The sequence below is a fragment of the Protomyctophum bolini genome, assembly GCF_963924005.1.
Source record: "Protomyctophum bolini genome assembly, chromosome: 9".
NCBI lineage: Eukaryota > Metazoa > Chordata > Actinopteri > Myctophiformes > Myctophidae > Protomyctophum > Protomyctophum bolini.
Window position 1 is genome coordinate 45777788 of NC_137870.1, and position 26402 is coordinate 45804189.

At 44.3% G+C, this 26402-nt stretch overlaps 1 protein-coding gene across 1 annotated transcript; it reads right to left on the minus strand.

Moving 5' to 3' along the window:
* Positions 1–2358: 2358 nt before the first annotated feature.
* LOC308320990 (uncharacterized protein) lies at positions 2359–7455 on the minus strand. The gene is made up of 10 exons (XM_080771749.1): positions 7391–7455; positions 5541–5611; positions 5241–5350; positions 4687–4771; positions 4349–4517; positions 4149–4257; positions 3710–3788; positions 3478–3619; positions 3221–3347; positions 2359–2769 (listed from the first exon to the last, which is right to left on the minus strand). Exons 4-9 carry the CDS (start codon positions 4744–4746, stop codon positions 3247–3249), a joined length of 660 nt encoding a protein of 219 aa, XP_080627875.1. The 5' UTR covers positions 4747–4771; positions 5241–5350; positions 5541–5611; positions 7391–7455; the 3' UTR covers positions 2359–2769; positions 3221–3246.
* Between the last annotated feature and the right edge of the window lie 18947 nt (positions 7456–26402).

A 26402-nucleotide genomic window follows, 5' to 3' on the forward strand; every position in this document is an offset into this window, starting at 1 on the left:
TGTTCTCTTCCAGCTTTCTGAAGCCCAACACACACCGGGTGCGCAGCGACGCGGCCTGGAAAATAGAACGGCGGTGGTGTATCGGAGCGTCAGGCGAGGCGTGAACGCGCGTCGGACGTTCATTGAAAATAACGGAGGCGGCTGTTTTGACACGCAGCGTTCGCAGAGTGAGTGCATGGGGGGCACTGAGCCAAAAGGCATTGGCAAGGTCCAGAAAGACCTTCTCTCCACCTCTGTCGTTTGGATCTGGTGTCAGATGATCATGCTGGAATGTTCTGAACAACAGCCGGAGAATCCTGATATTCCTGCCTTCTGTGTACAGATGTGTCGATGTACTCGTTTCTTCGCAGATATACTCGCCCATCCTAGATATACTCGCCCATCCTCTGTGCAATGACACTAAAGAAGATTAGTTATTGTTTATTGTGTGTGTGTGTGTGTGTGTGTGTGTGTGTATGTGTATGTGTGTGTGTGTGTGTGTGTGTGTGTGTGTGTGTGTGCCCCAATGACCCCCAGCGGTCATTGGGGGGGGGGGTCCCGGGACCCTTTAGGAACCCATACGCACTGTTTTATAAGAAGGCAGTAAATGTGTGGCATTGGAATTTCAGAAAAGCAACTTGATAAATGAATAACAACAGCACGCGTTCCAGTCACGCCTGAATGTACTGCACGTGTGCAGGAATACACACATATATACTTACACGAGTCTCTCTACACGTGGAATACACAATTCATATTTATCCCATTCTGGACGGGAACCCCTTTTTGGTGTTTTAAAGCATTATGTTATGCTTTAGCTGTTGGGAAAAAAATAGCAGATCTACAAGCTCATAATTATGAGCTTGTATAGATCTGCTATTGAAAAATCGTGAAAATTGTGTCGAAAATATTTCAATATATATTCTTTCAGAGCGAACGTTTTTAGCTCAAATCTTTGCTTCTGGGGGGGGGGGGGGGGGGTCCCTGGAACTACATATCTGTGGCCAATTACATATAATTCTGGGGGTCATTAAACATGAAAAAGGTTGAGCACCACTGATATATAAACTGTCATGATTTAAAAGCCATTACGCTCAGGTCTGAATGGCTTATGCATACATGCATGTACAGTATGTGTTCATGTGCATGCCGGGGCCAGCTCCCTTCTGTATACTTCTGCTGTATACGTTAACAACATCACTTCACAATGTTGATGCAAATTATGCAATATATATTTTTTTACTTTGAATCCCCTCGGGCCAGCGAAAGGGTCAGAATGCATTCTAACAACGTTCATTAAAGCTATAGGTTTTAGCCAGTGGTGCATTTTACTGTGTGATAAATGTGCAGTGCTTAATATGCATTATTAAGGTGCAAAGTTTTATACATGCACAATACATAAGAGAGAGTTTGTTTGCGTTTGCGTTTGCGTTTGTGCGTGTGTGCGTGTGTGCATGCGTGCGTGCGTGTGTGTGTGTTGCAATTTATTTTTAACAGTTGACATTCTGGACCAATACACACTAAAAAAAGCTTAGTAAAAAATAATCCAACTTGTGTAATTTTTTACCCAACAACTTCATAAATAGTGGACCAACACTGTAGTAGTAAATTTTACCCAACTAGATGTGTCGTTTATTTTAACCCAACCATATAATTAAACATTTAATCCAAATATTGGGTAAAATGAATTAAAGCCCTGGGTGAATTCTACCCTATGAATTGTGTAAAGTACTATCCAAATATTGGGTAAAATCAATTACAGCCCTGGGTGAATTCTACCCTATGAATGGTGTAAAATACTATCCACATATTGGGTAAAATCAATTACAGCCCTGGGTGAATTCTACCCTATGAATTGTGTAAAATACTATGCACATTTAATCCACATATTGGGTAAAATCAATTACAGCCCTGGGTGAATTCTACCCTATGAATTGTGTAAAATACTATGCACATTTAATCCACATATTGGGTAAAATCAATTACAGCCCTGGGTGAATTCTACCATATGAATTGTGTAAAATACTATGCAAATGTATATTATATTTTAACCCAAATGCTGGGTAAATCATATATTATCAATATTCAGATTCAGTTACATTTGTTTAAGATTACACCCTTTAAAATGCATCCTATATTTGGTCATGTAAAAAAATAACACTTAAAACAATGCTGGAAATGTAGGAAAAAATATTTATTTTAGTATCAATAAGGTGCTTTTTCAATATGCTTCAAGCTTAACAGTGTCTAAACAGTGCAAAAACAACTTCAGCATAATTTGCTCATTCCACAGTGTAATCTGTTTGAACAACACTTAAAGTGCTATAACATGATGTATATAATGAACACTTAGAACAGTGCAATACACACCCAACTCACCAGATCCTCCACATCAACAGCTTCCCCTGCCCATCCACCTGGGCAGCGAGAGAGGACATCCAAAACATGACATCGCTCAATTAGACATTACATAAATGTCCAAGTCTAATTGTTGAGCGATGAACGCAAAAAAGTCACGGGTTTGGATTCCTGTCCTGCTATTCCATAGACAGCATTTTGAAGGAATTCCCAAACAGGAGCACACTGTTTCGGGTAATGGATATTAAAAACATAAAACATCTTGAAACAGACATCGACCGCCTGCAGCAATGTGTTTTGTTCCAACGCCTCCCCAGCCAGAATGACGAACGCCTGGGATGACTTTCGAACGTCGTTACCCAGCGACAGGACATAGGGGTACTCGGTTGATGCCCTTGCTTGCTGCACGTACTCCACCATGTTTGTTCCAACCTGAGCAAGAAATAAACAAAAGGCATATACATCAACCAAAGTAAGATTGTCGACATACTTACTCTTTGTAAGCAAGACAATGGCGTTCACTGATTGCAGTGGCTGATATGGCATGTTGAGAAATTCATTTTCGGAATAATTCTATAACAAGCAGCCAGGCTCTGCACCACCGTGTTCCCATCTACAACAAACATATCTGATCTACCAGCTCACAATGTCAGAAGTTTCCCAGTTTGATCCCGGGCTAGCCAAACGTTTGTGTCGAAGTGTCCCTGAGCAAGACTCTAAACCCCTAATTACTCCCGATGAGCAGGTGCCTTGCATGGCTTCCTCCTTGCAGATGTGCTATTGTTGGCCAATGCGCGCCCCCCCCCGCGCCCCCCAGAATATGGCTGCTGGGTTCAAGTGGTTAAATGAGTAACATTTCCTTTAGAAATGCAGAGGGACTTACAGGCTGATGGTCTATAAACGCCAACTTTACTCCTGGATGGTGTGCCGAATGGTTTTCTTGTTGTGTTTATAGACGGTTGGTGGAAGCAGTGCTGGTAACTGGGACAGGGCAAGTTCCCCCAAAACATCTGTAGGAACACAATTTTATATGCATCAATATGTGGAATGGCACATGAATGATTGTCATTTAGTAGCAAAAACAAACACCTGCTAAATGTAAATTTGCATTGTCTGCTGTATAATATAACAATATAGTACCAGGTGTTAATCCATCCAACATGTAGAGGAGCTTCCCTTCTCTTCTGGCCAGGTCCAAGATTTTCTCTGCATAAACAGGCAGCCAGGTCTCAAAAGGTTTGGGTGCAGCCTCTCCATGCAGGATCTCAAAGTCCTGTGCAATCTTTATTAAAAGAAAACAGATTAAATGTTATAGTTGATAAAGATTGTTATAAACAATGCATCCTCATATGTATACTCTTTTGTAACTTACCATGCCTCGAGTCAATATGTGTGGGAACTCTTGGCGGGTCTCCAGAATGCCCCAATTATTTTCCCTAATCAACTTGGCCCTGTATAAAAGAATACTGTACTTACTAACATTTTGCAAAAAGTACAGCACAGCTTGTCCAACAATGTTAAATGGATAACACAAAAAGGGCAATTGCAGATATGTGCCCTCACTTTTGTAGTATGACAGGTATATGGGCACTGGTCACTTGAGTATCTAGAACCACCACTCCTAAGTTTGCTGTACTCTGCCTTAGTACATCCCATCCCAACATAATAAGCAGGGTCATAGGTGTAGTAGTCCAATTAGTTTCTTTTGAGAGGTCTGTAGTTAAAATTTTAATGACTGAGGTGATACAGTACCATGAGGCGCATGCATAGGCAAAATTACATCTGAGTGTCCTCAGTGCATTCCTACTGACCTGTACACTGCTGTATCCCGCATGTTCTGCTCTATCTGGATGACGGGCTGCGTGTTGTGCCTTAACCATTCTCTGAGCGAGATGGCCTTTTCCTCGGATATGGTACTTTCTATTAAAAAAAAAAGTACACAAGGATATTACCAATCACTAAATTATGTGGCTCTATTCATTGCTTCAATATATTCAGTTACAACGATTACCTGGTATGCACGTCTGACGAACGGCAAGTTCATTGGTTGGTGGTGGTTGTGGTGGTGTCGGCTGTGTTCGTTTCTGACGCTGTCTCAATGCCTTTCTTACGTATTTGACTCTGTCTTCGATGAAACCAGTGGCTGTTAATTTCCCCTGTCCTGTGGTAAACCAGAGTCCCTGTAAAGAAATGAAAATCTTGAATGAACAGAGATGAGGCACATTTTGACAGTGGCCAGAAGACGTGGCCGGAACAGGGTTTTTCTGTACATTGGGCATAAAAAGTTGTCCAGTACTCGTGTCCAAATAACTTTAGCATCAATCCCTTTACAAAATGTGAATTACTCACAAAGCCACTTCTTGAGTCATCTTTCAAGCAGGGAAATGCATGAATCAAATTACTGGCCATTGCCTGTTTGGTCTCGGAGGCAGGGCTGTAAACACAGGAGAAAGAAAAACTAAATTACCAGCAGAGTCAAACTAGATAGTACTGCTAAAACATGTCACGAACTCCAGTATAATGGCTGTAGCATTTTCTAGGGATCATAACAAAAAACACTAAACATGTGTTTTTGTACATGTGTGTTGTACATGTGTGTTGTGCATGTTTATGTTGGTAGTCTGTCTTTAAATAATCACTTGATCATACGACTACTTTATTACTTTCAACACTACTTTCAAGTCACTAATTACTTTTATACTTAATACAAATATAGGTAAATGTCAAGACTTGTCCAATCATATCTTTCCCCTGAAAGAAGATTCATATACCTATTTCAAACTAGTGTTTGCATGAGTGTGTGTGTGTGTGTGTGTGTGTGTGCGTGTGTGTGTGTGTGTGTGTGTGTGTGTTGGAGGGGGCAGAATTCTAGCCTCAGGTCTGCAGTGATATTAACAACTTACAAGTTCTCTAAGTTTTTTGAGGAACTTGAGCCTGGGGCCAACTCTTGGGATCAATTCCTTGATTGTCCCCTCATCTAAAAGAAGAAAACTCTCTTCGTCTATTCCCTCCTCTGAAAGACAAAAACACAAGGTGCAAAGACATCTTTATGTTTTACAATGGAGAACAGTAACATATTAACATACAATAAGCACTGAATGAGCACTAAAATACAATGCAGTCGACTTTGACATTTAAAATAATCCCTTTAAAGAGATATGCCGATCATCTTGCTGTGAATGTGAAAAATTGTTTAAACTTACCTTTAAAACTATCAATCAGGTCTGTCAGCTGCCACTGGGTTAAAATGTCCACCGCAAAGTTGTCCATCTATCTGAAAACAAACAAACAAAAACAAATAGCGTAATTAAAACCTTGATGCCTCAGTGATGAGGTAAATTATTAAGCAGATAGGCCAGTGGTTCCCAAACTTTTTTATTTGAAGGACCCCAAAATTTGTCCCCCATTTGAAAAGATATGACAGATCAGGGACCCCCATAAGATTTGTACGGCTCTAGAGATTCTCAACCGGTGTAATTTCAAGGGCCACCAATGTTAATTTAACCAAATTAACCCCATTTGTACACTCTCCGAGTTACAGATCCATGGGTCCATTTGGTTCCTAACTATCATTTAGCTGGGGACCCCCTGGAACTCACTCAAGGACCCCTGGGTGTCCCCAGAGCCCACTTTGGGAACCACTGCGATAGGCTACTATAACTATATAGATGTTTCTCACATCTGTTATTAAAGCAATAAGAATTCAATTAAAAAATACCTGTTGAAATTAGGCTATTAGCTAACCAACTGCATGACACTGACAAAACAGTCAAATCAGTCAACAATAACACATCTGCATTTTATCATCAAATGTAAAACGACATGGACATACAGTACATGTGACACAATCCAGCAAAAAGGCCCACAACTCGATTTTTACAGATTATTAAAGTACAGAATGTAAGCTTTCATATGATTTGAATTTGACAATAATTGAAGGAGATATAACCATTATAAAATGGTTGGGGAACACCTGGGGGGGGGGGGGGGGGTATATATATATATATATTAAATATATAGTAAAACGTAAAAGTAAATATACTTTTAAAAACACACATGACAGCACTCATCAAATAACTTTAAAGAGAAAGAAAAGGACAGAGACAGAGCCTCATTTAAAAAAAATGCTCATTATGCAATGCCACCTAATCCTTTTCCTTGTCTTTATTATGGGCCAACTTGTGAACGCTGCATTGTGAAGGGTCTCAGTTCTCACAGCCTGCTTATTTCCACGTGCTGAAAATAGCTGATCCAAGCTCACAACGCGTTGCGTCCGCAACGCGTTGTGAGCTTGTAAATCAGCCATTTTCAGCATGCAAGCATAACACGTGTACGACGAAGAATAAATCACGCATCACTGCGCTTCTGTGAAGGGAGGGAGATATATTTTGTTGGCCGAACGAGGCGATCATGTTTGGACATCTATGGACAGCTATTTTTCGTGGCACATTATGTTTAATCACAACAACGTCACGTTTAGCCTACTTTACCTCCTGGTCGGGACTGTATGTGTCTGCTGTCTACGTGCATATGTGCTCTGCGCGCTCCAGTCTTTCTGGAGGGAGCGAAATGTAGCGTCTTCTGGATGCATCTAAGCATTAGCATTTCAATGGCCGAGGGTCGTTAGAGTCTATTGTTCCGTGTTGTAGTTATCGCACGTCTAATGGTTAGACGTGTGACAACAATGACGCAACAATAATAAGCCTGCAGCCCAGTAGCTATAATATTGCTTAAGGGGGAGAGTTAGTGTGCCGCCTGATAAACAAGTAGCAACAACAAGCAGCAACGCAACATGGCTCTTCCATGGCTATGGAAGAGTTTGTAACAAAACAAATGAACTAATCGGATCTTAACAGTATCACTAACTCTTTATAATTAGCGAAACACCCGTGGATAGTTTAGTTCTGGTCTAGGCTAGCAAAGTAGCAACACAAACTAGCAACACACCCACGGTAGCCAGTGAGTCAAACTTTCAAATCAAACGGGGAAATAGCCTACAGACTTCTTGATGGTAGATAATGACTTCGCTATGTAGGTATAAACGTGTACAAACCTTTTAATTTAATGTGCCACGGCACAGTGAAAAGAGCTGTGTTGTTCTGTCCTCCTTCCCGTGTGCGTTGTTCTCTTTGCTGCTGCTGTGCTGTGTGTTTGAGCCAGTCTCTTCCGGTTGATTCCGCGCGCATTTCGAGTGTACTGACGTACTAGCCTGGGTAAACCCACTCCCCCTGCTGCAAATCTGGCGAGGGGGGAGGGGTTTACCCCTTAGAGTATATATGAATAGAGACGGCACCCAAGTTCTCCTCCCGTCCACTTGCATTGAGTTGCTCAGAAGCGCATGAGGCGAATCCACTCCTCCTTCCGGTTTAGGAGCCCTGTGCATTCTGGATTTTTGCCCTCAAACACATGAACGCGCGACGACCGACACATGAACTAGCATCGTGCGTGTTTGCGTGTGCGTGCTACTCGTGGTGAACGCGCATCGCTATGTTGGCAGCAGACTCGTCTTAACCTGACACTGCCAGCTGGGGGCGGTATTGAGTAGAAAGCTTTTTGGATCGGGTCAGCGTCAGATATAGGCCTTTTTACAGTCTATGCCAGGCATAGATGGTATAGGATCGTCTGCCCCCCCAGTGTTTTCGGAAAGGAAATATAAAACCATAGCTGTTTTTATCATATTAGCATTTTGAATAGATTAAGAACATGGATGTATCTGATTCTTTAAATTCGTTATTTTTATACACCTCTATGAACTGTTTACACACCATATAATATAATATTAATGCAATAAACTATAGGTTACTTTAGTAACCCCAGTTATTTAAACGACTGAGCGAGGTGAATCGCCCTATGGGGAGTGCCATCTCTGGCATGAACACACAGAATTAAACCATATACTTCACGAACAATTTCATTGGTCGGGACTTCTACCCGCCCATGGCATGATCACCCCTCCCACCGGGGTGATAACGTTCCACTCATGCCACACGGGTCATTCCATGTTAACCAGATTGGCTTCTGCTTAGTTAAGTCAGAAGGGTAGTCTTTCGGGCGATTCACCTCGCTCAGTCGTTTAAATAACTGGGGTTACTAAAGTAACCTATAGTTATTTTAAACTCCTTCACTCAGTGAATCGCCCTATGGGGAAATATAAACTCCCGTATAGCTACCTACCAGTTGAACAAGTCCCAACCAACGTCACAGGCTTTTTACCCGTGACGGCCAACCCAGGAAGCGACGTCTAAAACGGCATGAGCCATTGCAGACGGCACCACATCCAAGTTATTCGGCGAAAGTCGAGGGGGGCGACCAGCTCGCCGCCGTACAAACATCCTGAATGGGGACACCCTTAGTGAGCGCCCAGGATGCAGACATACCCCTAGTAGAGTGAGCACTCAAGCCCCCTGGGGGCTCCACTCCTCTCTCGGCATATGCCAAACGAATGGCTTCCACAATCCACTGTGAAAGTCTTACCTTCGTTATCGGTTTTCCCTTACTTTGGGAACCCCATGACACGAACAATTGATCCCCATTCCTCAAAGGAGCAGTTCTGTCCACATAGTGTCTCAGCGCTCTGACCGGGCATAGGCAATTCAACCTCCTCTCCTCCACAGAGGAGAAAGGTGGCTGGTGAAATGCCATCAGATCGACCGGGGCGTAGCCAGAGGGGAAATTCTTAGGCAAGAACGCGAGGCTCGGCCTAATAGAGACTCTAGAGTCGTTCCCGCTGAATCTCATGCAGCTCGGGTTGACCGAAAGCGCATGTATGTCGCTGGCTCGCTTCGCAGTCGTCAAAGCGACCAGCAGAGCAGTCTTTAGTGTGAGGAACTTCAAGTCCACTGTCCCCAGTGGCTCGAAGGGGCCCTGTGAAAGGGCGTCCAGTACCAGAGTCAGGTCCCATGACGGGACCAGAGATCTGGAAACTGGAAAGGCTCGCCTAACGCCCGCCATGAAACGACGGACTAGCAGGTTCTCACATACTGTCTTGCCGTCTACCCCCACGTGGTACGCCGAAATGGCCGCCAGGTTGACCTTCACAGAGGATTGGCCTAGACCTCTGTCCAGGAATTCCTGCAAGAAGGTCAGAATGTGCCTCACCGAAGCCTGAAACGGGATAACCCGTACAGGCCTGGCCGCACACCAACGTTCGAACACGGTCCAGGCCGTGTTGTATCGTTGTCTAGTAGACGGGGCTCTCGCCCCTAGAATCGTCGTGATGACGTTCGGGGGCAGGCCTTCGGCATCCAGGTTCAGCCCCTCACGGGCCAGACCCAGAGGTCCAGGTCCTGTGGACGTGGATGGAAGATCTCCTGCCCCGCTTGGGTGAGCAGGTCCCTCCGCAGCGGGAGCTGCCAGGGCTGGTCGTACAGGAGTGGGACTATGTCCGACCTCCAAGACCCCCAAGCCGGGGCCACCAGTAGCATGCATAGGCCCTGAGTCCTCACCCTGGCCAGGGCGGGGGGGATCAGGGGCAGAGGAGGGAATGCATAAAGCAGGCCCCTCGGCCAAGGGTGCGCCAACGCATCCATGCCCAGAGACGGGGACCCTGTCAGGGAGAAGAAGTACTGACACTTCGTGCTCTCTTCCGACGCGAACAGGTCCGCCACCGGCGTGCCGTATCTGGCCCATATCTGAGCTGCTACTTCCTTGTGCAGCGACCACTCGTGGTAGCGGAGTGGGCCTCTGGACAACAGGTCGGCTCCTGTGTTCAGGAGTCCTGGGACATGGCAGGCCGTGATCGACAGCAGATGCTCGTGGCACCATGTCAGTAGCCTGTGTGCCAACGTGTGCAGGCGCAGGGATTTGAGCCCTCCCTGCTTGTTGATATAGCACATTGTCGTGGTGTTGTCGGTTCGAACCAGAACGTGACACCCCTGGATAAACGGTTTGAAGTGCCGCAGGGCAAGGAAGACCGCCAGGAGCTCCAGATAGTTGATGTGTGCACGCCTCATGGCTCCGTGCCACACTCCTCTGGCCGTCCTGCCGTCGTGGGTGGCCCCCCACCCCGACATGCTGGCGTCCGTGGTGACGATCTTCCTGGTAAGGGTCTGTCCCAGGGGAACACCCTCCACCAGGACACCTCTGTTCGACCACCACTTCAGGGCGAGTACACAGCCTGCAGATACCGTCACTCGCCGTGACAGGCACCTGGTGGGCACACCTAGGGACCTTATCCATCTCTGGAAAGGTCTCATGTATAGCCTGCCCAGCCGTACTAGGGAGATGGCCGACGCCATGAGCCCGGCCATCCTTAGGCAGGTTCGGAAGGGGACCCTCTGTCCCGTCCTGAACAGCGTCACGCACTGTAGGAAAGCGTCCATCCTCGCTTGGCTCAGTCGAGCCGTGTAGGAGACTGAATCCAGTGCTATGCCTATGAAGTCTATCGACCTTGTGGGGACCAGAACACTCTTCTCGTGATTGATGGTGAACCCCAGGGAGGTCATGTGGAGCACCACTTGAGTGGTGTTCCGCATCGCCTCTCGTGCAGAGTCCGCGCTTAATAGCCAGTCGTCGATGTAGCTCGCTACGCGGAGACCCAGACGCCGCAGCGGGGCAATCGCTGCCTCGGTGCATTTCACAAAGACCCTGGGGCTCAGGGACATCCCAAAGGGGAGGACAGTGTACTCTTACACTCTCCCCTTGAAACCGAACCTCAGGAATCTCCTGTGAGGTGGGTAAATGGGAATATGAAAATAGGCGTCTTTCAGGTCTATCGACGTGAACCAGTCGTTTGGACGTATGGAACGTACGAGGGACTTGGCCGTCAGCATTCTGAAGTTGAAGGTCTTGAGGTACCGATTGAGAGCCCGTAGGTCCAGTATCGGACGTAGCCCCCCCCCTTTTTTCTTGACCAGGAAGTAGCGGGAGTAAAAACCGCTGCGACTCTGAGTCAATGGTACCTCTCTGACGGCCTTCTTCTCCAGCAGGGACTGAATCTCTGTCTGGAGCACTTCTGCCGCTTGCCCACGAGCTTCGGAGAAGAGGACTTCTGTGAAAGCGGGTGGTCTCATAGCAAACTGGAGCCTGTAGCCCTTCGCTATGGTGCGTAGGACCCAGGGGGATGCTCCGCACAGTTCCCACTGCGGTCGGCATCGAGCCAGAGGGTTCTCTGTGGCCATGGGAGCCTCCACTGTGGCAGTGGAGCTCCCTGGACGAGAGAAAAATTGGGCATGACCCGTCCGGCTCGTGACGAGTGTGCCCGTCGAAACGGGTGCACTCGGCACCGGAAATAGGTCCCGTCTCATTGTGTCGGGAAACCCAGGGGTTTCCCTCCACAGCGAGCTCATGCCCCCCCGATATTGTTGTTGTTTCTGTTTTTTGGGCAAAGCCTCTATTACAGAAACAGGACAGAGTTGATCTCCTGCTGGAGAATCTGACCCGCTTCGCCGTGTGCCTCGGAGTAGAGGGCTTCTCCGAATGCAGGGGGCCTCATAGCGAACCGGGGCCTGTAACCTCTCGCTATGGAGCGGAGAACCCAAGAAGACGCTCCGCACAGTTCCCACTGTATCAGGCGACGCGCAAGGGGGTTCTCCATCGCCAGGGGAGCGCGTGGTCGCACAGGGCCACGGGCCCGGACATGGCGGGAACCCGTGCCATGAGCCTCAACCTCTTGTGGGGCGGCTTGGGAGTGCAGTCCGAGACTACTACGCCCAGCGCAAGCCCTGAGGCGGGTTTGATGGGGGAAGACGTCAGGGTGCGTCTCCCCCGTGGAGGGCGGCGGCGCGGCTGCTGGAGGGCGGCGGCGTTGGTCAGCGGGGCATGGGGGACGTTTGTCCCTCACGTCCACGGAGGGAGCTCTTGGAGGAGCTCGTTGTCCGTCATCCACCTTGAAAACAGCCTATCTAGAATGCTAAGCAGCTAGGGTGGCATCGGCCATCCGACGAGGTTGCTACTCCCGACCTCGAAAAGGTTAGCTAAAAGCTAAACAAACCTAGCTTCACAATGTACATACCTGTAATGTTGAGGGAAGCAGTCGGTAGTCGAGGGTCGCTGGGGAACCACGTCGAGTGAGACTCGTGCCTTTGGCCGCTGCGTGAGGTAGTAGTAGCGGTAGTCGTCGGTGGAGGCCTAGGACTGCATCCGACATCCCGTTGTCGCAACCACCCGGCTCGAAGGAGCCTCGTTGGTGGGCTGACGAGATCCCGCTGGAGGGAGAGCAGCACCAAGAGCCAGCCGGCGAGGCCTGGCTGATGTCTTGGGTCTGGCTCTACAGGTCTGTTTACCAGTGTGGTGAAGAGCGTGTGGAGCTTGTTGTTGGCGGTCCGAGCCGCCTTCTTGGCAGGGGAGGAGCCCAGGAAGGACTCGTCATGGTGTCTCCGAGACGCGTCAAGGTTGAGGGGTCTGGAGAGAGAGGACGAGGCGGTGGGGGCTGGGTTCTTGTTAGTATCCATGCCAACTAGAGTGGAGTTTTCACAAACACTCAAGATAGCAGAAAAAACAAACCACCCGCAGGCTCTTGCTAGTTAGAGTGTAGTTTACACAGAGCACTCAAAAATAGCAGAGAAATTACTAGAACCTGGGTTACTTTCGTAACCTAGCAGGGAGAGTACTAGAGCTAGAGTTACTTTGGTAACTACTAGGACCGTAGTCACTGTCCGCGTGTTGTCACGTAGGTTATTGTTTACACTAATAAGCCCAGTGGTGAGGCCTCGTCTTTTGGCGATGGCCTGGCAAATTGCGCTCCGGTTTTTACCGCGGGAGCGTGTAAAAGGCCGGAGGCGGAGAGTAGCTTCGGCGGCGAGTCAACTAGAGCTGTTGTCACCCCTGCAGGTCATCTTGGGTGTTGGTGTAGCTTGAAGAAGGAACCCGCAGTCCAAGATATTGTAGAAGCACTTCTCTTTTAAGGTGAGACACCCCAGGTGAAATCATGATTTTTCTTTTTTTTTTTTTTTTGCTATTTTGCTTCCTAAACATGTTTTCTTTCAAACTAAAGCAAAATACACATTAAAAATACAGATTTAGATGTTTAGTTGGATAGTTTATTTTAGCCAATGACAGCTCGTTTTTCGGGGTGAAAAGCCACCATCTCTATTTTCATGATTGGTTGTTGGTACAAAGGAAGTGACCATATTTGGATCAGACCACAGTCAGCTTGAGGTCCAGACCTTTCCAATGATATATGCCATTATATGTTGTTGCCAAGGTTTGGATGAGATATTTTGTCTCAAAATAGTGGCTTCAAATAAAACGTTTTGGAATTTTACAATACAAATCTTTAAAGGCCGTTTTCTCAAAATGAGTTTTCCTCATACTTGGGACAAAGAATTTCCACTTCAGTTGAACTCACATACACCAAACTTTCCAGTCTTATTCATAACTATATTCCGCAGACATTTACACATGGATTTGTTGATATATCATTCACAGCCTGATTTACATCACATTTTATACCAAAAAAATGCCGAAAATTGGGTTTTTTATGCCTGTTGACACTATTTTCTGATTTGTGGAGTGATAATTAGAGATATCAAAAATCCCATGTGTAATTTTCTTTGTCTCTAATGTGTCAACAAAATGAAATGATCATTTTGAACCTGGCTTTATCCGATCTTCAGATTTATCGTCCCGAAATGTATGCAAATTAGCGCATATAATGCCTAATTTGCATATTTAAACATATAATTTCAGAAAACTTGTAATACAAAAAATCTTAGTTTTAATATAAGTAATCAACTGGAGAAGTTTCATTGTGATAGCTATTATTTAACTTTTTTTCCCTATTCACCTGGGGTGTCTCGCCTTAAGTTATAAGGTTGGAGCCCGTTTTTTCAGCGGGCTTAGGTACCTTCTTAGCCGGAGCGTAGTTGTGCCCATCCCCCTGGCTCCAGGTGCAGGCTGCTGCCTGTCCGGTGGCGGTGGATGTAGGCTTAGGACGAGCCCCTGTATTGGGGCGCTGGGTCAGAGTGGAGAAAGTGTTCTCAGATCAAAACCCGGGTCGTCCAAGTTGGCATCGCCGTGGGCGATGCAGACCTCAACCCGCTGAAGACGCCTCTGCTTCCGCCGGAAGGAAAGGGGAAGACAGCATGGACAGAAGCCAGGAGCAAGGATGGCCTGGCGAAGAAGTCCAGGCAAAGGCACAGCTTGTGTGGAGGTCATCTACAGCCAGAAGGTTGGAGCATGACCTGTGGAGACAGACCCTCTGTGGAGTAGCTGCTAAGCTACTAGCCTTGGTGCTAGTGGATGCTGGGTTCTTGTCAGTATCCATGTTAACTAGAGTGGAGTTTTCACAAACACTCAAGATAGCAGAGAAAACAAACCAACCACAGGCTCTTGCTAGTTAGAGTGGAGTTTACACAGAGCACTCAAAAATAGCATAGAAATTACTAGAACCTGGGTTACTTTCGTAACCTAGCAGGGAAAGTACTACAACCAGAGTTACTTCAGTAACTACTAGGACCGTGGTCACTATCCGCGGGTCGTCACGTGGGTCAAGTGGGTTATTGTTTACACTAATAAGCCCAGTGGAGGGGCCTCGTCTTTCGGCGATGGCCTGGAAGATGCACTCCGGTTTTTACCGCGGGAGCGTGTAAAAGGGCGGAGGCGGAGAGTAACTTCGGCGGCGAGTAAACCAACGTCTTTCGGCGGCAAGTAAACAAAGCTGGGCCGCGTCGGTGATGTGTATTCAGCGGCGCGGAGCGTAGCGGCGAGTTAGCTCGCGTCTTTCGGCGTCAGGCTAACAAGGCAGGGCCGCGTCTAAGGCTCGTTGTGTAGGCGAGTGCAAGCTAGCAGACAGCCCGGTCTTACGGCGCGGGAGGAGGCTAACGTTGTGTAACAGCGAGGCTAAGTGGCGTCTCTCGGCGCTGCACCAGCGAGCTAAAGCTAGCCGAGGAGGGCCTCTAGCTAGAGCTAACGACCGGAGGAGGAAGCTGGCTAGCGGGCTAACAAACTCTACACTGCACAAGACCTTTGTTACGCTTCTCAGCGGCCGGTAAACACTTACGTGGTCTTTTGCAAGAGGCGTGTCGTCGTGAAGAGGGCTACCGGAGGGTTTGCAGAACACTGTGAATCTCTTGGTACAAGCCGATGGCCCGTCTTTGGTGAGATACGGTTTCAACAGGTAATAACAAACAGGTAGCGTGGCTTAACGTGCGTTCAGCAAGCAGAAGACAATCGGAATGACCCGTGTGGCATGAGTGGAACGTTATCACCCCGGTGGGAGGGGTGATCATGCCATGGGCGGGTAGAAGTCCCGACCAATGAAATTGTTCGTGAAGTATATGGTTTAATTCTGTGTGTTCATGCCAGAGATGGCACTCCCCATAGGGCGATTCACTGAGTGAAGGAGTTTAAAATAACTGAAGTTCATTCCAACTTGTGTTATTGTGTGGTGCAGTGCTGCAGTTGAATATTTGCTTTTAAAGGGACTTTATACTTTTGCTAATTCACATTTAGAAGAAAGTGAAAATATAGGCTACATACATTTTACAAATACACTTTACTTTTCTTTTAAATATGTATCAGACAACCAACAAATGTAATACAAACTATATATTTATATAACAAAATAATATTTAAAGTGTGACAATATTGTCACAATTGTAAAATTGTAATTGAAAAAGAATGTCAATATAGTTTAAAAAAGAGCACTTTGACACTTGTCATGCCAATTTGCGCACCACTATGAGCAATGACTTTTTAGACATATTACTAACAAAAATACCAAATCGTACATGATCTACTGCTTGACCAGACAGATATTGTTTTTGGTTCTTTAGACAATATGAACATATTCCAATATCTGATATGCAGAATAAATGCTGCGTAGGCTATTCTATGCCATTCAGGTTCATATATGTGCATAGGAAATATGTCTCAAAACTCAAATATAGCTTATATAATGTAGACATAATGTAGGGCATCATCCAATAAACAGACAATAGACCCCACACAAACATTCAATACTTTATTATATGTTGCAAAAGGAGGAACAGGTACAGATTAAAATCAAAAGAAAATAATTATAAGACAAATTCTTTTAAAATATTTGTTTTGCATACATCTATCAAACCATTCATAATAAATAAGTAGAAGCAGTCACATCCGACGTGAGGCTTGGAGAGAACAAAGAGACCATGGGTTGGTATGGCTGGGGTAGAAGAGAAGAACAATAATTAACAAGGCCAGAATATGAATGAACAGTGGGATGAGTACAGTTTATTTGTATTTATCAGTGGTGGAAAATAACGAAGTACAATTACTTCGTTACTGTACTTAAGTACACATTTTGAGAATTTGTACTTTTATTTACTATTTTTATTTTTCTGTATTTTTACTTTTACTTCGTTACATTTACAAGTAAAAAATCGTACTTTTAATCCGCTACATTAAAATTGGACACCTTTCGTTACTCGCTACACATTTCCACGCGAAATATGCGCAATCTCCGCATTTTCCACATAAAGTTTATAAAGTCATCGCCTCACTCATTCGTTCACATTCACACAGAAGCATGGTGGTGCGGTGCGTTGAAAAAGCTGGACAAGAAGCGCCCGTCTCTCTCTCTCTCTCTCTCTCTCTCTCTCTCTCTGTCTCTCTCTTGCGGTGAATAAATTACAGCGAGCCGCGCTGTGTGTGTGTGTGTGTGTGTGTGTGTGTGTGTGTGTGTGTGTGTGTGTGTGTGTGCGCGTGTGTGTGTGTGTGTGTGTGTGTGTGTGTGTGTGTGTGTCTGACGTGCGCTGCATCTGCTGGTTATTGCAGTTCTGTTTTCGTCACATTATGTGACGAAAACAGAACTGCAATAACCAGCAGATGCAGCGCATGTGTATGGGACTCACATACACATCTTAACGTCAGGAATGTTACACGACTCACCCATCCAGGTGATTGCAATAATAATCACTGTAGGCCTAGTCTTTACCGTGCATAGCATGTCTGTCGAACGGGATGGTCGTTAAAGTTGATATCGGTTTCAACTTTATCCCCCAATAATGTAATACACATTTACATGCATCTCAATGGGAGACAGTTTGCCCTGCAAAGTGGAGTGGGTGGGGCTTAATTAGTGAAGGGCTAATTATAATGCGTGAATTCACGCAATTATAATGTCTGTTTTGCAAATTGCAATGGCTCTCCCCATTCTCCCCTAAATTACTGTGGACCCCAATCTGAAATATATTTTTGTGTGAGCTTGCTTGCACCCTGAGTTGTTTGTAATGATAATGAGTGGCCAGTTTAGTTTCTAGTGTTTATCCCAACACAAACATATAAATGCCATTGATAATGAATGGCCAGTTTCGAGACGAGTGTTGAAATAAAGCCACTTTTGGACTTCATTTCTTTGTAGGCATTTTGAAAAGCATGTTGTACTTTTTACTTGTACTTTTTACTTGTACTTTGTAATTTTTACTTTTATACTTAAGTACATTTTTACACCGGGTACTTTTTGTACTTAAGTACATTTAATTTGAGGTACTTTTATACTTTTACTTAAGTAACTTTCTTAATGGGTACTTTGTACTTTTACTTAAGTAATTTTCAAGTAGAGAATCAGTACTTCTACTTAAGTAAAATATTTTTGTACTTTTTCCACCACTGGTATTTATTAATTTAATCCTCACACAAAGAAATATTCCCTGACCACTTTCTGGGCTTGTTTTATTCAAAAACAAACAAAAAAACCTCTAGTCTTCAAAGCTATGATGTAGTGTAGGTAAAGCTGCCAATTATGCTTGGAGCCCAGGACAAGTAGTCAAAAATCAACTAGCAAGTTTAAGAGGCAACTTCACCTAATCTAGATTGTAGCTTTAAGGGACTGAACAATACTGTTTAAAAATATATCATTTCCCAAAAGGGAAAAATGAACTCCATCACGCAGAAAGAGGCCAGGGCGGTCAAACTTTATGTCAGGGTGAGCCACAAAGCTCCCTCCCAAACCTCTAACAAAAGCACTGATCTCATAGTTCACCCATTTTCTGGCCTTGTTAATTGCCCCCGGATTTGCAGCACCCCACTGGTGTCTCTGGGTGATCTGTGAGAAAACAATTCCCATGTTTGGGAACTGCTGGTGGAGGTGCTGCAGGTCCCTCTTCATCATTGTGGCCAGTTCGATGCTCTTCACCTTTCCCAGGTCGTTGCTGCCACAATGAATCAGAAGGACATCCGGGGGTGTTCTTCTACTCTGAAGGGATTGCTGGAAGTAGGGGAGGAATTTGATCCATCTCAATCCACCCCAGCCATACCACTGGACCTGGGCATCCAGTCCCAGATTGGTACCCATGGTCTGCTGGGCTCTCTCCTTGCCACGCCGGATGTAACTGCTCCCCATGATCCACAGTGTCTTCTCTGTGGATTACAAAATAACAATTTCAATTATTTTACATTGATTATTATTATTATAACAACACAGTAAGTAATAATACCATTTTGTGCCAAGAGGTGGCAGTATGCCAAGATATCAATGAAGTTGTTTATAGAGCAGTGGTTCTCAAATGATTATTTTTGCTCAGGTCACATACTGAAAATATAATTTTCAGCTAAGACACACCTACATTACATTCTTCCTTTATAGAACCTTACATTTATGTCATCTTTCCCCCTAAGATACAGTATGTCACTAGCATAAATGAGAATATAGGCTTATTATGTTTGAGGGGCGCTAGCTATGTCCAGTTTTTTAGTGTGTGTCCACAAACATTGTCCTACACAAACATTAAATTCACATTGACAATGAACGGACAATCTTACGTCATAGTGTACATTTTACGCCACCTAGTGTAGGTGAGGATGCAAATGCTGATTGGCCGGTATGAGATGATGTATGATGACGTATGATGATAAGAGTGCCCTTCACTTCCCACGGGTGTGTGTTAAAATAAATACAAATTATCTACATTCTGCATTGTGTTCGGGTAGGACAAGCTCTCACCGTTGGCCATCATTGGGGACTGAAGCATCTGGCGGGGGGGCCCTGGCTGACTGTCGTGTCTGAGTGGGGTGGCGTTGGGACCCAGTCGGCCCTGCATGGCACCCTGCTGCCCGGGGCCAGAAGCCCCAGGAGGAGCAGACCCAACCCAGCTCTCCTGCTGCTGCTGCATCCCTGGCCCATGACCCATGAGTCCTACATGGAAGAAACACAAAGCCACGGCTGACAGTAAGGAACACAGCAGATGCCAGAAGAACTACAGATGCAGTATTGGTCTGAGACATCCACAATATAGATCTAGATGTGACATAGTTCTGCTCCAATGTGGTTGCCCCTACATTTCCTGATCAAGGAAGTGAGTCACTCTCTGCCAGCTGTGACCAGAGAGAGAGAGATAGATATAAGCCACAGAACTAAATCACACATAGGCTACTGTAAAAGAGGCTTTACACTATATGTCTGTGACATAAAGTGGTTTGGCGGCCTGTGGTCGCCCTTAAACCATCTCGCTGCTCGTTTTTCTGGGGAAATACGCATATAACATGTCTGCCGACCTCAAGCCGACCACTCGGTCCCATGGTTCTTCTATTCTATATTTTGTGTTAATGAGAATAAGGTTAGAAATAAGTTAAGGTTGTAATATGCCTTGTGTATTCTGTATTCTGTATATCAGTTCTTTCTATATATCAGCAAAGTGCAGATTTTATGTTAAGACATTGAGAGTTGTTTCTAAAATAAGTTGGAATTGATAGAGCTAGACAGCAATAAATATAACTAACTTTGCTGTAACATAAAATGATATAAAGATCCACCCGTCTTTAAATGATCATTTGTCTTAATGCAGCCAGTTGCATTTGTAACTATGCTCTCAGAGAGTTATGGAGGTCCTTGACATTTAAACATTTGAGAATCACTGATTTCTAGACGATGTGACTATGTGGCAAGAACAACGTACACGCGGGCCATCTCCACCCACCTGAAAATAACTATAGAGTTGACATTTAACATTAACACCAGTGTCCACTGTCCATATTCGGGGACGGGGGATATTTGTCCCAAATAGCTGAACTACAATGAGCTTGTAGATCAGCTATCTTTTTATTATTCTGCGGCACCCCTGGACTTGTGTCACAGTACCTTTGAGAAATCCTGAATTAAAGACTTACTTTCTCGAGGTCTTTCCTCTTCCTGTCTAGCAGTGGCTGACGCCTGCAACTCCTGCATCATTGGATTTCTAGAATGGAGAATTCCAGAAGGAAAAGCATTTGTTTAAAATACGTTCTGCTATTTTCAGCACCCAGAACACAACACACTATTATTTAAAAATAACAGATCACCTGTAGTAAACCTGTCCAAATAGCCTCCTCCTAACTGCAATTTATGGAGCTCTCTACATGCAACATCAGGTCAGGTCCATATCAGCCTAAATCAGCCTAAAGAGATTGTGGTTTTGGAGATCATGGTCTCAAAAATGTCAGAAACTTCAGTACCATTGGGTTCTGCTTGTGGGGCTAACTTTGAATCTAGCAGTAGACTAAAGCTGAGTCCTTATAGTTTGTCTGTCTTGTACTGTCCAAATCGAACTTTGTAATTCTTACTCTTACAATCTGCAAAGTTAGCATTCCTGGCCAAATGCATATTATAATACAACGTCTTCAATTAATCAATGGCTGTCAAATAGCCTTGTTTGTTAACCATGCATGGATGCATGGAGATGGTGAATGTCTCGACTACCCTGAAACTAAGTTGTGATTGTTTGTTTTTGTGCATTTTTTAATGTAGCCTTGGTACGTGAAACATAATTTACCGTTCAAATAATAAAATCAGATTTTACAAACCTTGTGTAGAAATCGCGGACATGGACAACCAAAAGGGCAGTAGCCTGCAGCCGTTCAAACTGCGTTCAAATAAAAACAGGCTCAGAGCTAGCCTGTCAGTGAAGATATTAGAGTATAGTGAAGATCCGTATTCCATTTCCTTCAGCCAAATTGCCAATCCCGACCAAAGTTGACGCATCTTTACGTGCATTACACATGTGGTCACTGTGGGGGAAGGGCGATCCATACGTTTGGCCGGGCGTGGCAGTTTTGTAGTTGAGCGGCGCGGACTTAGAGCGGGGACTGGGAGACATTTTAAATTCTGTTGTTATAGTTTTGTACACTTGCTTTAACAAAAGATGCCTAATATCTGTACTTTGCCCAATTGTTCCAGGACTCGCAGACGAGGTGCCCTCGGTCCGCCAGGAAAACCGAGGGTTTCTTACCACAGGTATGTTATTTTTTGCATATTTTAAAGCGTATAATGACGATATTAAATTGTATTAAGACAAATAATTCGTGGCTGCTCTCTCGTTCCATTTGACACAAACGATTTCACAGTAGTGTGATAATGACATAGCTAATGATGCAATGCATTTAGCCATTTAAGTTATTTATAACTCTGCTTCTGCTGTGATTTCTTATCGTAATATGATCAATATCACTACTTCTTCTTCCCTACGATTCTCTAATAATCTTCCATTCTTGCAAGTTGCTGCATGTTGCAATGCTAGGATTAATAGGCTACCATGAGGAACTGTATGGGAAGCCGTTTAGGCCAGAAATGCAGTCTGCACCATAGAGTTATTATACATATATATACTCTAAGGTTTGCACATGTACTTCAATTGCACATACATATCGACACTTGCACATACATGCATTTTAGCTTTTACCTTATGTTGACTCAAATGATGGCTATAATATCACAATTGACTCACTTGGCCACTTTTCTGCACTTGAAATTGTGCAGTACAATCTTAGCATATAGCTTATCCCTATTGATATAGTAGGCCTAGGCTATTTATATTTATACTCTAAGCCCTAAGGCTACAATTAATAGCCTAGGCCAAACATTGGATGCATATTGTTTTTGATGTATTAATCAACAGGAGCCTACCAGTACCTTTTGGTGTACTTTTATCAACCAATTTATGAAGCTAAATTGATTTGACATAAAAAATAAATGAATTAAAGGGGATTTTGTGTGTGAATTCAGCACTGGTGTAGGCTACATTAACTCCTCCTTCTGCACAATGTACTTTAGTTTCAAATTTTAGTACTTTAACTATCTTATAGCTAGTTTTATTTAAAGGACAACTTTAGTTTTTTCAACCACGGTTCATGTTTTAGGTTGTTATTAGAGAAACTAAAAGGTGAGTTTTAATTTTCTTTCATTTGCTGCTTTCTTTTGTTTTGGGGATTTTAGCAGTTTCGAGCATGGGGCTAAATATGTATTTTTTTTACAAAATATTATGGCGATTTATTTTATTATTATTTACTATAGTCCTAATAAACCCCAAGAAATTACATCTAGCCACAAAAGATCACAGGATCTGCTGAATGTGTCAAACATATTGAGCCATATATGACACAGTGTGGCTTCCCCCAAGACCCCCAGTAGGCTACCTTCACATTCAGTAGATCCTGCATGTGATCTTCTGTGGCCAGATGTAATTTATTGGAGTCTAGTAGGACTACGGTAAATAAATCACCATAACATTTTGTAAAAATAAATACATATTTAGCCCCATGCTCGAATGCCCCCCTGTCAAAAAGAGCTAAAATCCCTAAAACGAAAGAAAGCATCAAATGAAAAAAATAATAACACTCATCTTTTACTTTCTCTAATGACAACCTAAAACATGAACCTTGGTTGGAAAAAACTAAAGTTGTCCTTTAAGTAAATATTGTGAGTAGCAGTGATTTTAAGGCAGTAAATATATAACATATTTGTATTATCTGTCTTCACAGCTTTCCACGTGATGAAGACAGACTCCATCGTTGGATCAAGTATGTTGGGCGCCAGGGATGGACACCAACTCCTAACACCAGGCTGTGTTCCCTACACTTCGAAGAGTGTTGTTTTGAGTCCAATCCATTCAGCGATCGGAGGCGCCTCAACGATGATGCTGTTCCCACCTTAGAGATTTTGGTAGGTGAGAGGTTTGTATGTGCTGTTGATGATGGGGTAGGCTTACATCATGTAGATGTCTCCGATAATCCTGAGAGTGACATGGAAAGCCATGTTAACACACATGACGGCATTTTCCTGCCTCAAAATGACGAGGAGGTTTTTGAGCACATAGAGCACAATTACTGTTCTTCATGTGTAAAAGGCGCACATGCTGAGCACAAGTACTGTTCTTCATCCGTAAAAGGCACGCATGCTGAACACACTTACCAATTGTATGACTCTCCCAGAAAACTCAAGCGTAAATTGAAACAAGCAGGGGTAAAACTGGATGAGTACATAAAGAGGTTGAAATTGGAAAAACAGAAGAGCCATAGGCTTCAAAAACGATTACTCAGCTTGTCAGAGGTCATCACTGAGCTGAAGCAGAAAATGCTAATTTCTACAGGTTGTGCAGACATGTTGGAGACCCAGTACGGTGGAGTGACAAGGGAAATCCTTCAGAGAATGAAGCTAGGGAATAAATCTAAAGTGTCAGAGGAATTAAAATCATTTGCCATGACGCTCCAATTCTACTCTTGCAAAGCTTATGAGTATGTGCGTCAGAGCTTTGACCTTGCTTTGCCCTCCCCTGACACTATCCGGAGATGGTACTCCAACATCTCTGCAGAGCCTGGATTCACAACACCTGCCTTTAATGCTCTAGAGTCTCATGTGAAAGACAGGAAAGATGAAGGGAAAGAAACCTTGTGTGCGCTAATGATGGACGAAATGGCCATTAGAAAGCATGTGCAATATGTTGCTGGAAGGTTTCATGGCTATGTGGACCTTGGCTGTGGCAATGTGGATGACTCATTGCCAGAAGCCAAAGATGCCTTGGTCTTCATGGTTGTTGCCATCGATGCATCTTGGAAAATTCCAGTGGCATATTTCCTTGTCAATGGATTGACTGGTGCAGAGCGTGCCAGCCTCGTCACCGAATGCCTTATCAGACTCCGTAAAATTGGAGTCCGCACAGTCTCCTTGACATGTGATGGTCCATCATGCCATTTTGCCATGCTGAGAGCCCTTGGTGCTGATCTTAATGTTCAAACCATGCGTCCATCATTTCCACATCCTGAGGAACAACAACAGGTAGACGAAGAGAAAAGGCAGGTGCATGTGATTTTGGATGTGTGTCACATGTTGAAGCTGCTCAGGAATGCACTGGCAGATATGGGTGAATTGCAAAGTCCAGCAGGTAAGATCAAATGGCAATACATTGCACAGTTAGTCAAAATGCAAGATGAGGAAGGGCTGCGCCTTGGAACCCAGGTGAAACAGGCGCACGTGCAGTGGGAAAGGCAAAAGATGAAGGTAAAACTAGCAGCTCAGGTTTTCAGTAAGAGTGTGGCTGATGCTCTGGAGTGCTGCAACGTACACCTCAAGCTACCAGAGTTTAGAGGATGTGAGGCAACTGTCGACTTCCTGAGAACCATTGATTCCGCTTTTGATGTTCTCAACAGTAGGAACCCCCTGGGAAAGGGACACAAAGCACCAATGAGGACATCCAACAAGGAGAGTGCAGTAGGAATCCTGCAAAAAGTGGAAAAAATGCTCCTGGAACTCAAAGACAACAAAGGCAAATTGTTGCATTCTGGGAGGAGAAAGACTTGTGTAATTGGCTTCGTGGCTAGTTCCATAAGCATAAGAAACATCTTCCATGAGCTGGTGGAGAAGCCCAATGCCCAATGCCGTTACCTCCTCACATACAAGCTCAGTCAAGATCACCTTGAGCTTTTCTTCTCTGCGGTCAGAGCACGTGGTGGATTTAACAACAATCCAACTGCACAACAGTTCACAGCTGCATACAAACGTCTTCTGGTTAAGCAACAGGTGAAGGCAACAGGTAATTGTCTCCTACTCGACGATACCAGCATCTTGGCAGTGACAGCTGCATCGGCACCTGTTGAGGAGGAGGAGCTTGACCACGATTACATGGAGGCGACACCTGCGTCAGTTAACATCGCACGTAGGTTTGACCTGGAACCAGCTGTTGAGTCTGAGGAGCTTGAACACGCTTACATTGCAAATGTCGATAATCTCTCAACGTTCAAGAACGCAGCAATTGCCTACATTGCTGGATATGTGGTAAAGAAAATCAAGGAGAAGCATAAGTGTTTTACTTGCAATGATGCTCTGACATCTACTACCACTGTACATCCCTTGGTCATGTTGAAGGATCGCGGAGGTTTGCAGAAACCATCAGCGGGAATAGTTACTGTGTGCAAGGAAGCAGAGCGTTGTTTTCAACGGATTTTGTTTACAACATCTGGTGAGCTTCCCAAGGGACCAGGCACAACAGCAGAGATTGTCCATCAAGTACTGAAACGCAGTGCTGGTGAGACATGGTTCCCGGGGCTGCTAGATCACATGTTCGAAACAACCGTTGAAGACAACCATGTGCATAGCTTGGTGAAAATGGCAGCCTCCTTGTACTGCAAAATTAGGATGCACCATTTGGCAAAACGGGAAACAGAAAAGATAGCAAAAGCACCCATTAGACAGAAACTCACCAACATTATTCAACAAAGTGGCCAGTAGCTATATAGTACCCGTATTGAGAGGTTTGCTCAAGTAGAAAAGTAATTCCCTGAGTTATATTTGTTGTGTATGACCTATTGTATTCCCCCTACAATATTTATGTACCTAAGTGTTTTGTATGTATGATTTTATGTTTGTTTACATTATATGTTATATATTATTTATTTATGTTTGCTCTTTGATTTCTTTTGACCTGTACAGCACTTTGGTTGACCTGGTCATGTTAAACATGCTATATCAATAAGATTGATTTGGTTTCAGTTGAGTTTTATATATTATTTATTTATGTTTGCTCTTTGATTTCTTTTGACCTGTACAGCACTTTGGTTGACCTGGTCATGTTAAACATACTATATCAATAAATTTGATTTGATTTCAGTTGAGTTTTGTATTCATTTATGTATCCTGTGTATGTATTTATGTATTTGTATATACAATCTACAATGACAAATACAGTATCTGTGTCATTTATCTGTTTGTGTCCCGTATCATTTATTACCTATCACTTGAGCAACCGTACACTCAATGTCAAACCTCCCTCCTGATATGCCAAAATCATTCACCAAATATTGCCTGCCTGTAAAATGACATTAAGACAATGTTCATTGTAAACCTTGGAGCAATCTTGGCGGTGCACAAGTGTTTAATGAACATCTGACTAATGTCCAAT

Bases quoted from the DNA above. Each gene is read 5' to 3' on its own strand.
- LOC308320990 (XM_080771749.1), bottom strand. From the start codon at position 4,746: ATGGCCAGTAATTTGATTCATGCATTTCCCTGCTTGAAAGATGACTCA. The intron at 4,518-4,686 runs GTGAGTAATTCA...ATTTCTTTACAG, and splicing joins ATGACTCAAGAAGTGGCTTT to GGACTCTGGTTTACCACAGG. The intron at 3,620-3,709 runs GTAAGTTACAAA...CTTTTAATAAAG, and splicing joins ACATATTGACTCGAGGCATG to ATTGCACAGGACTTTGAGAT.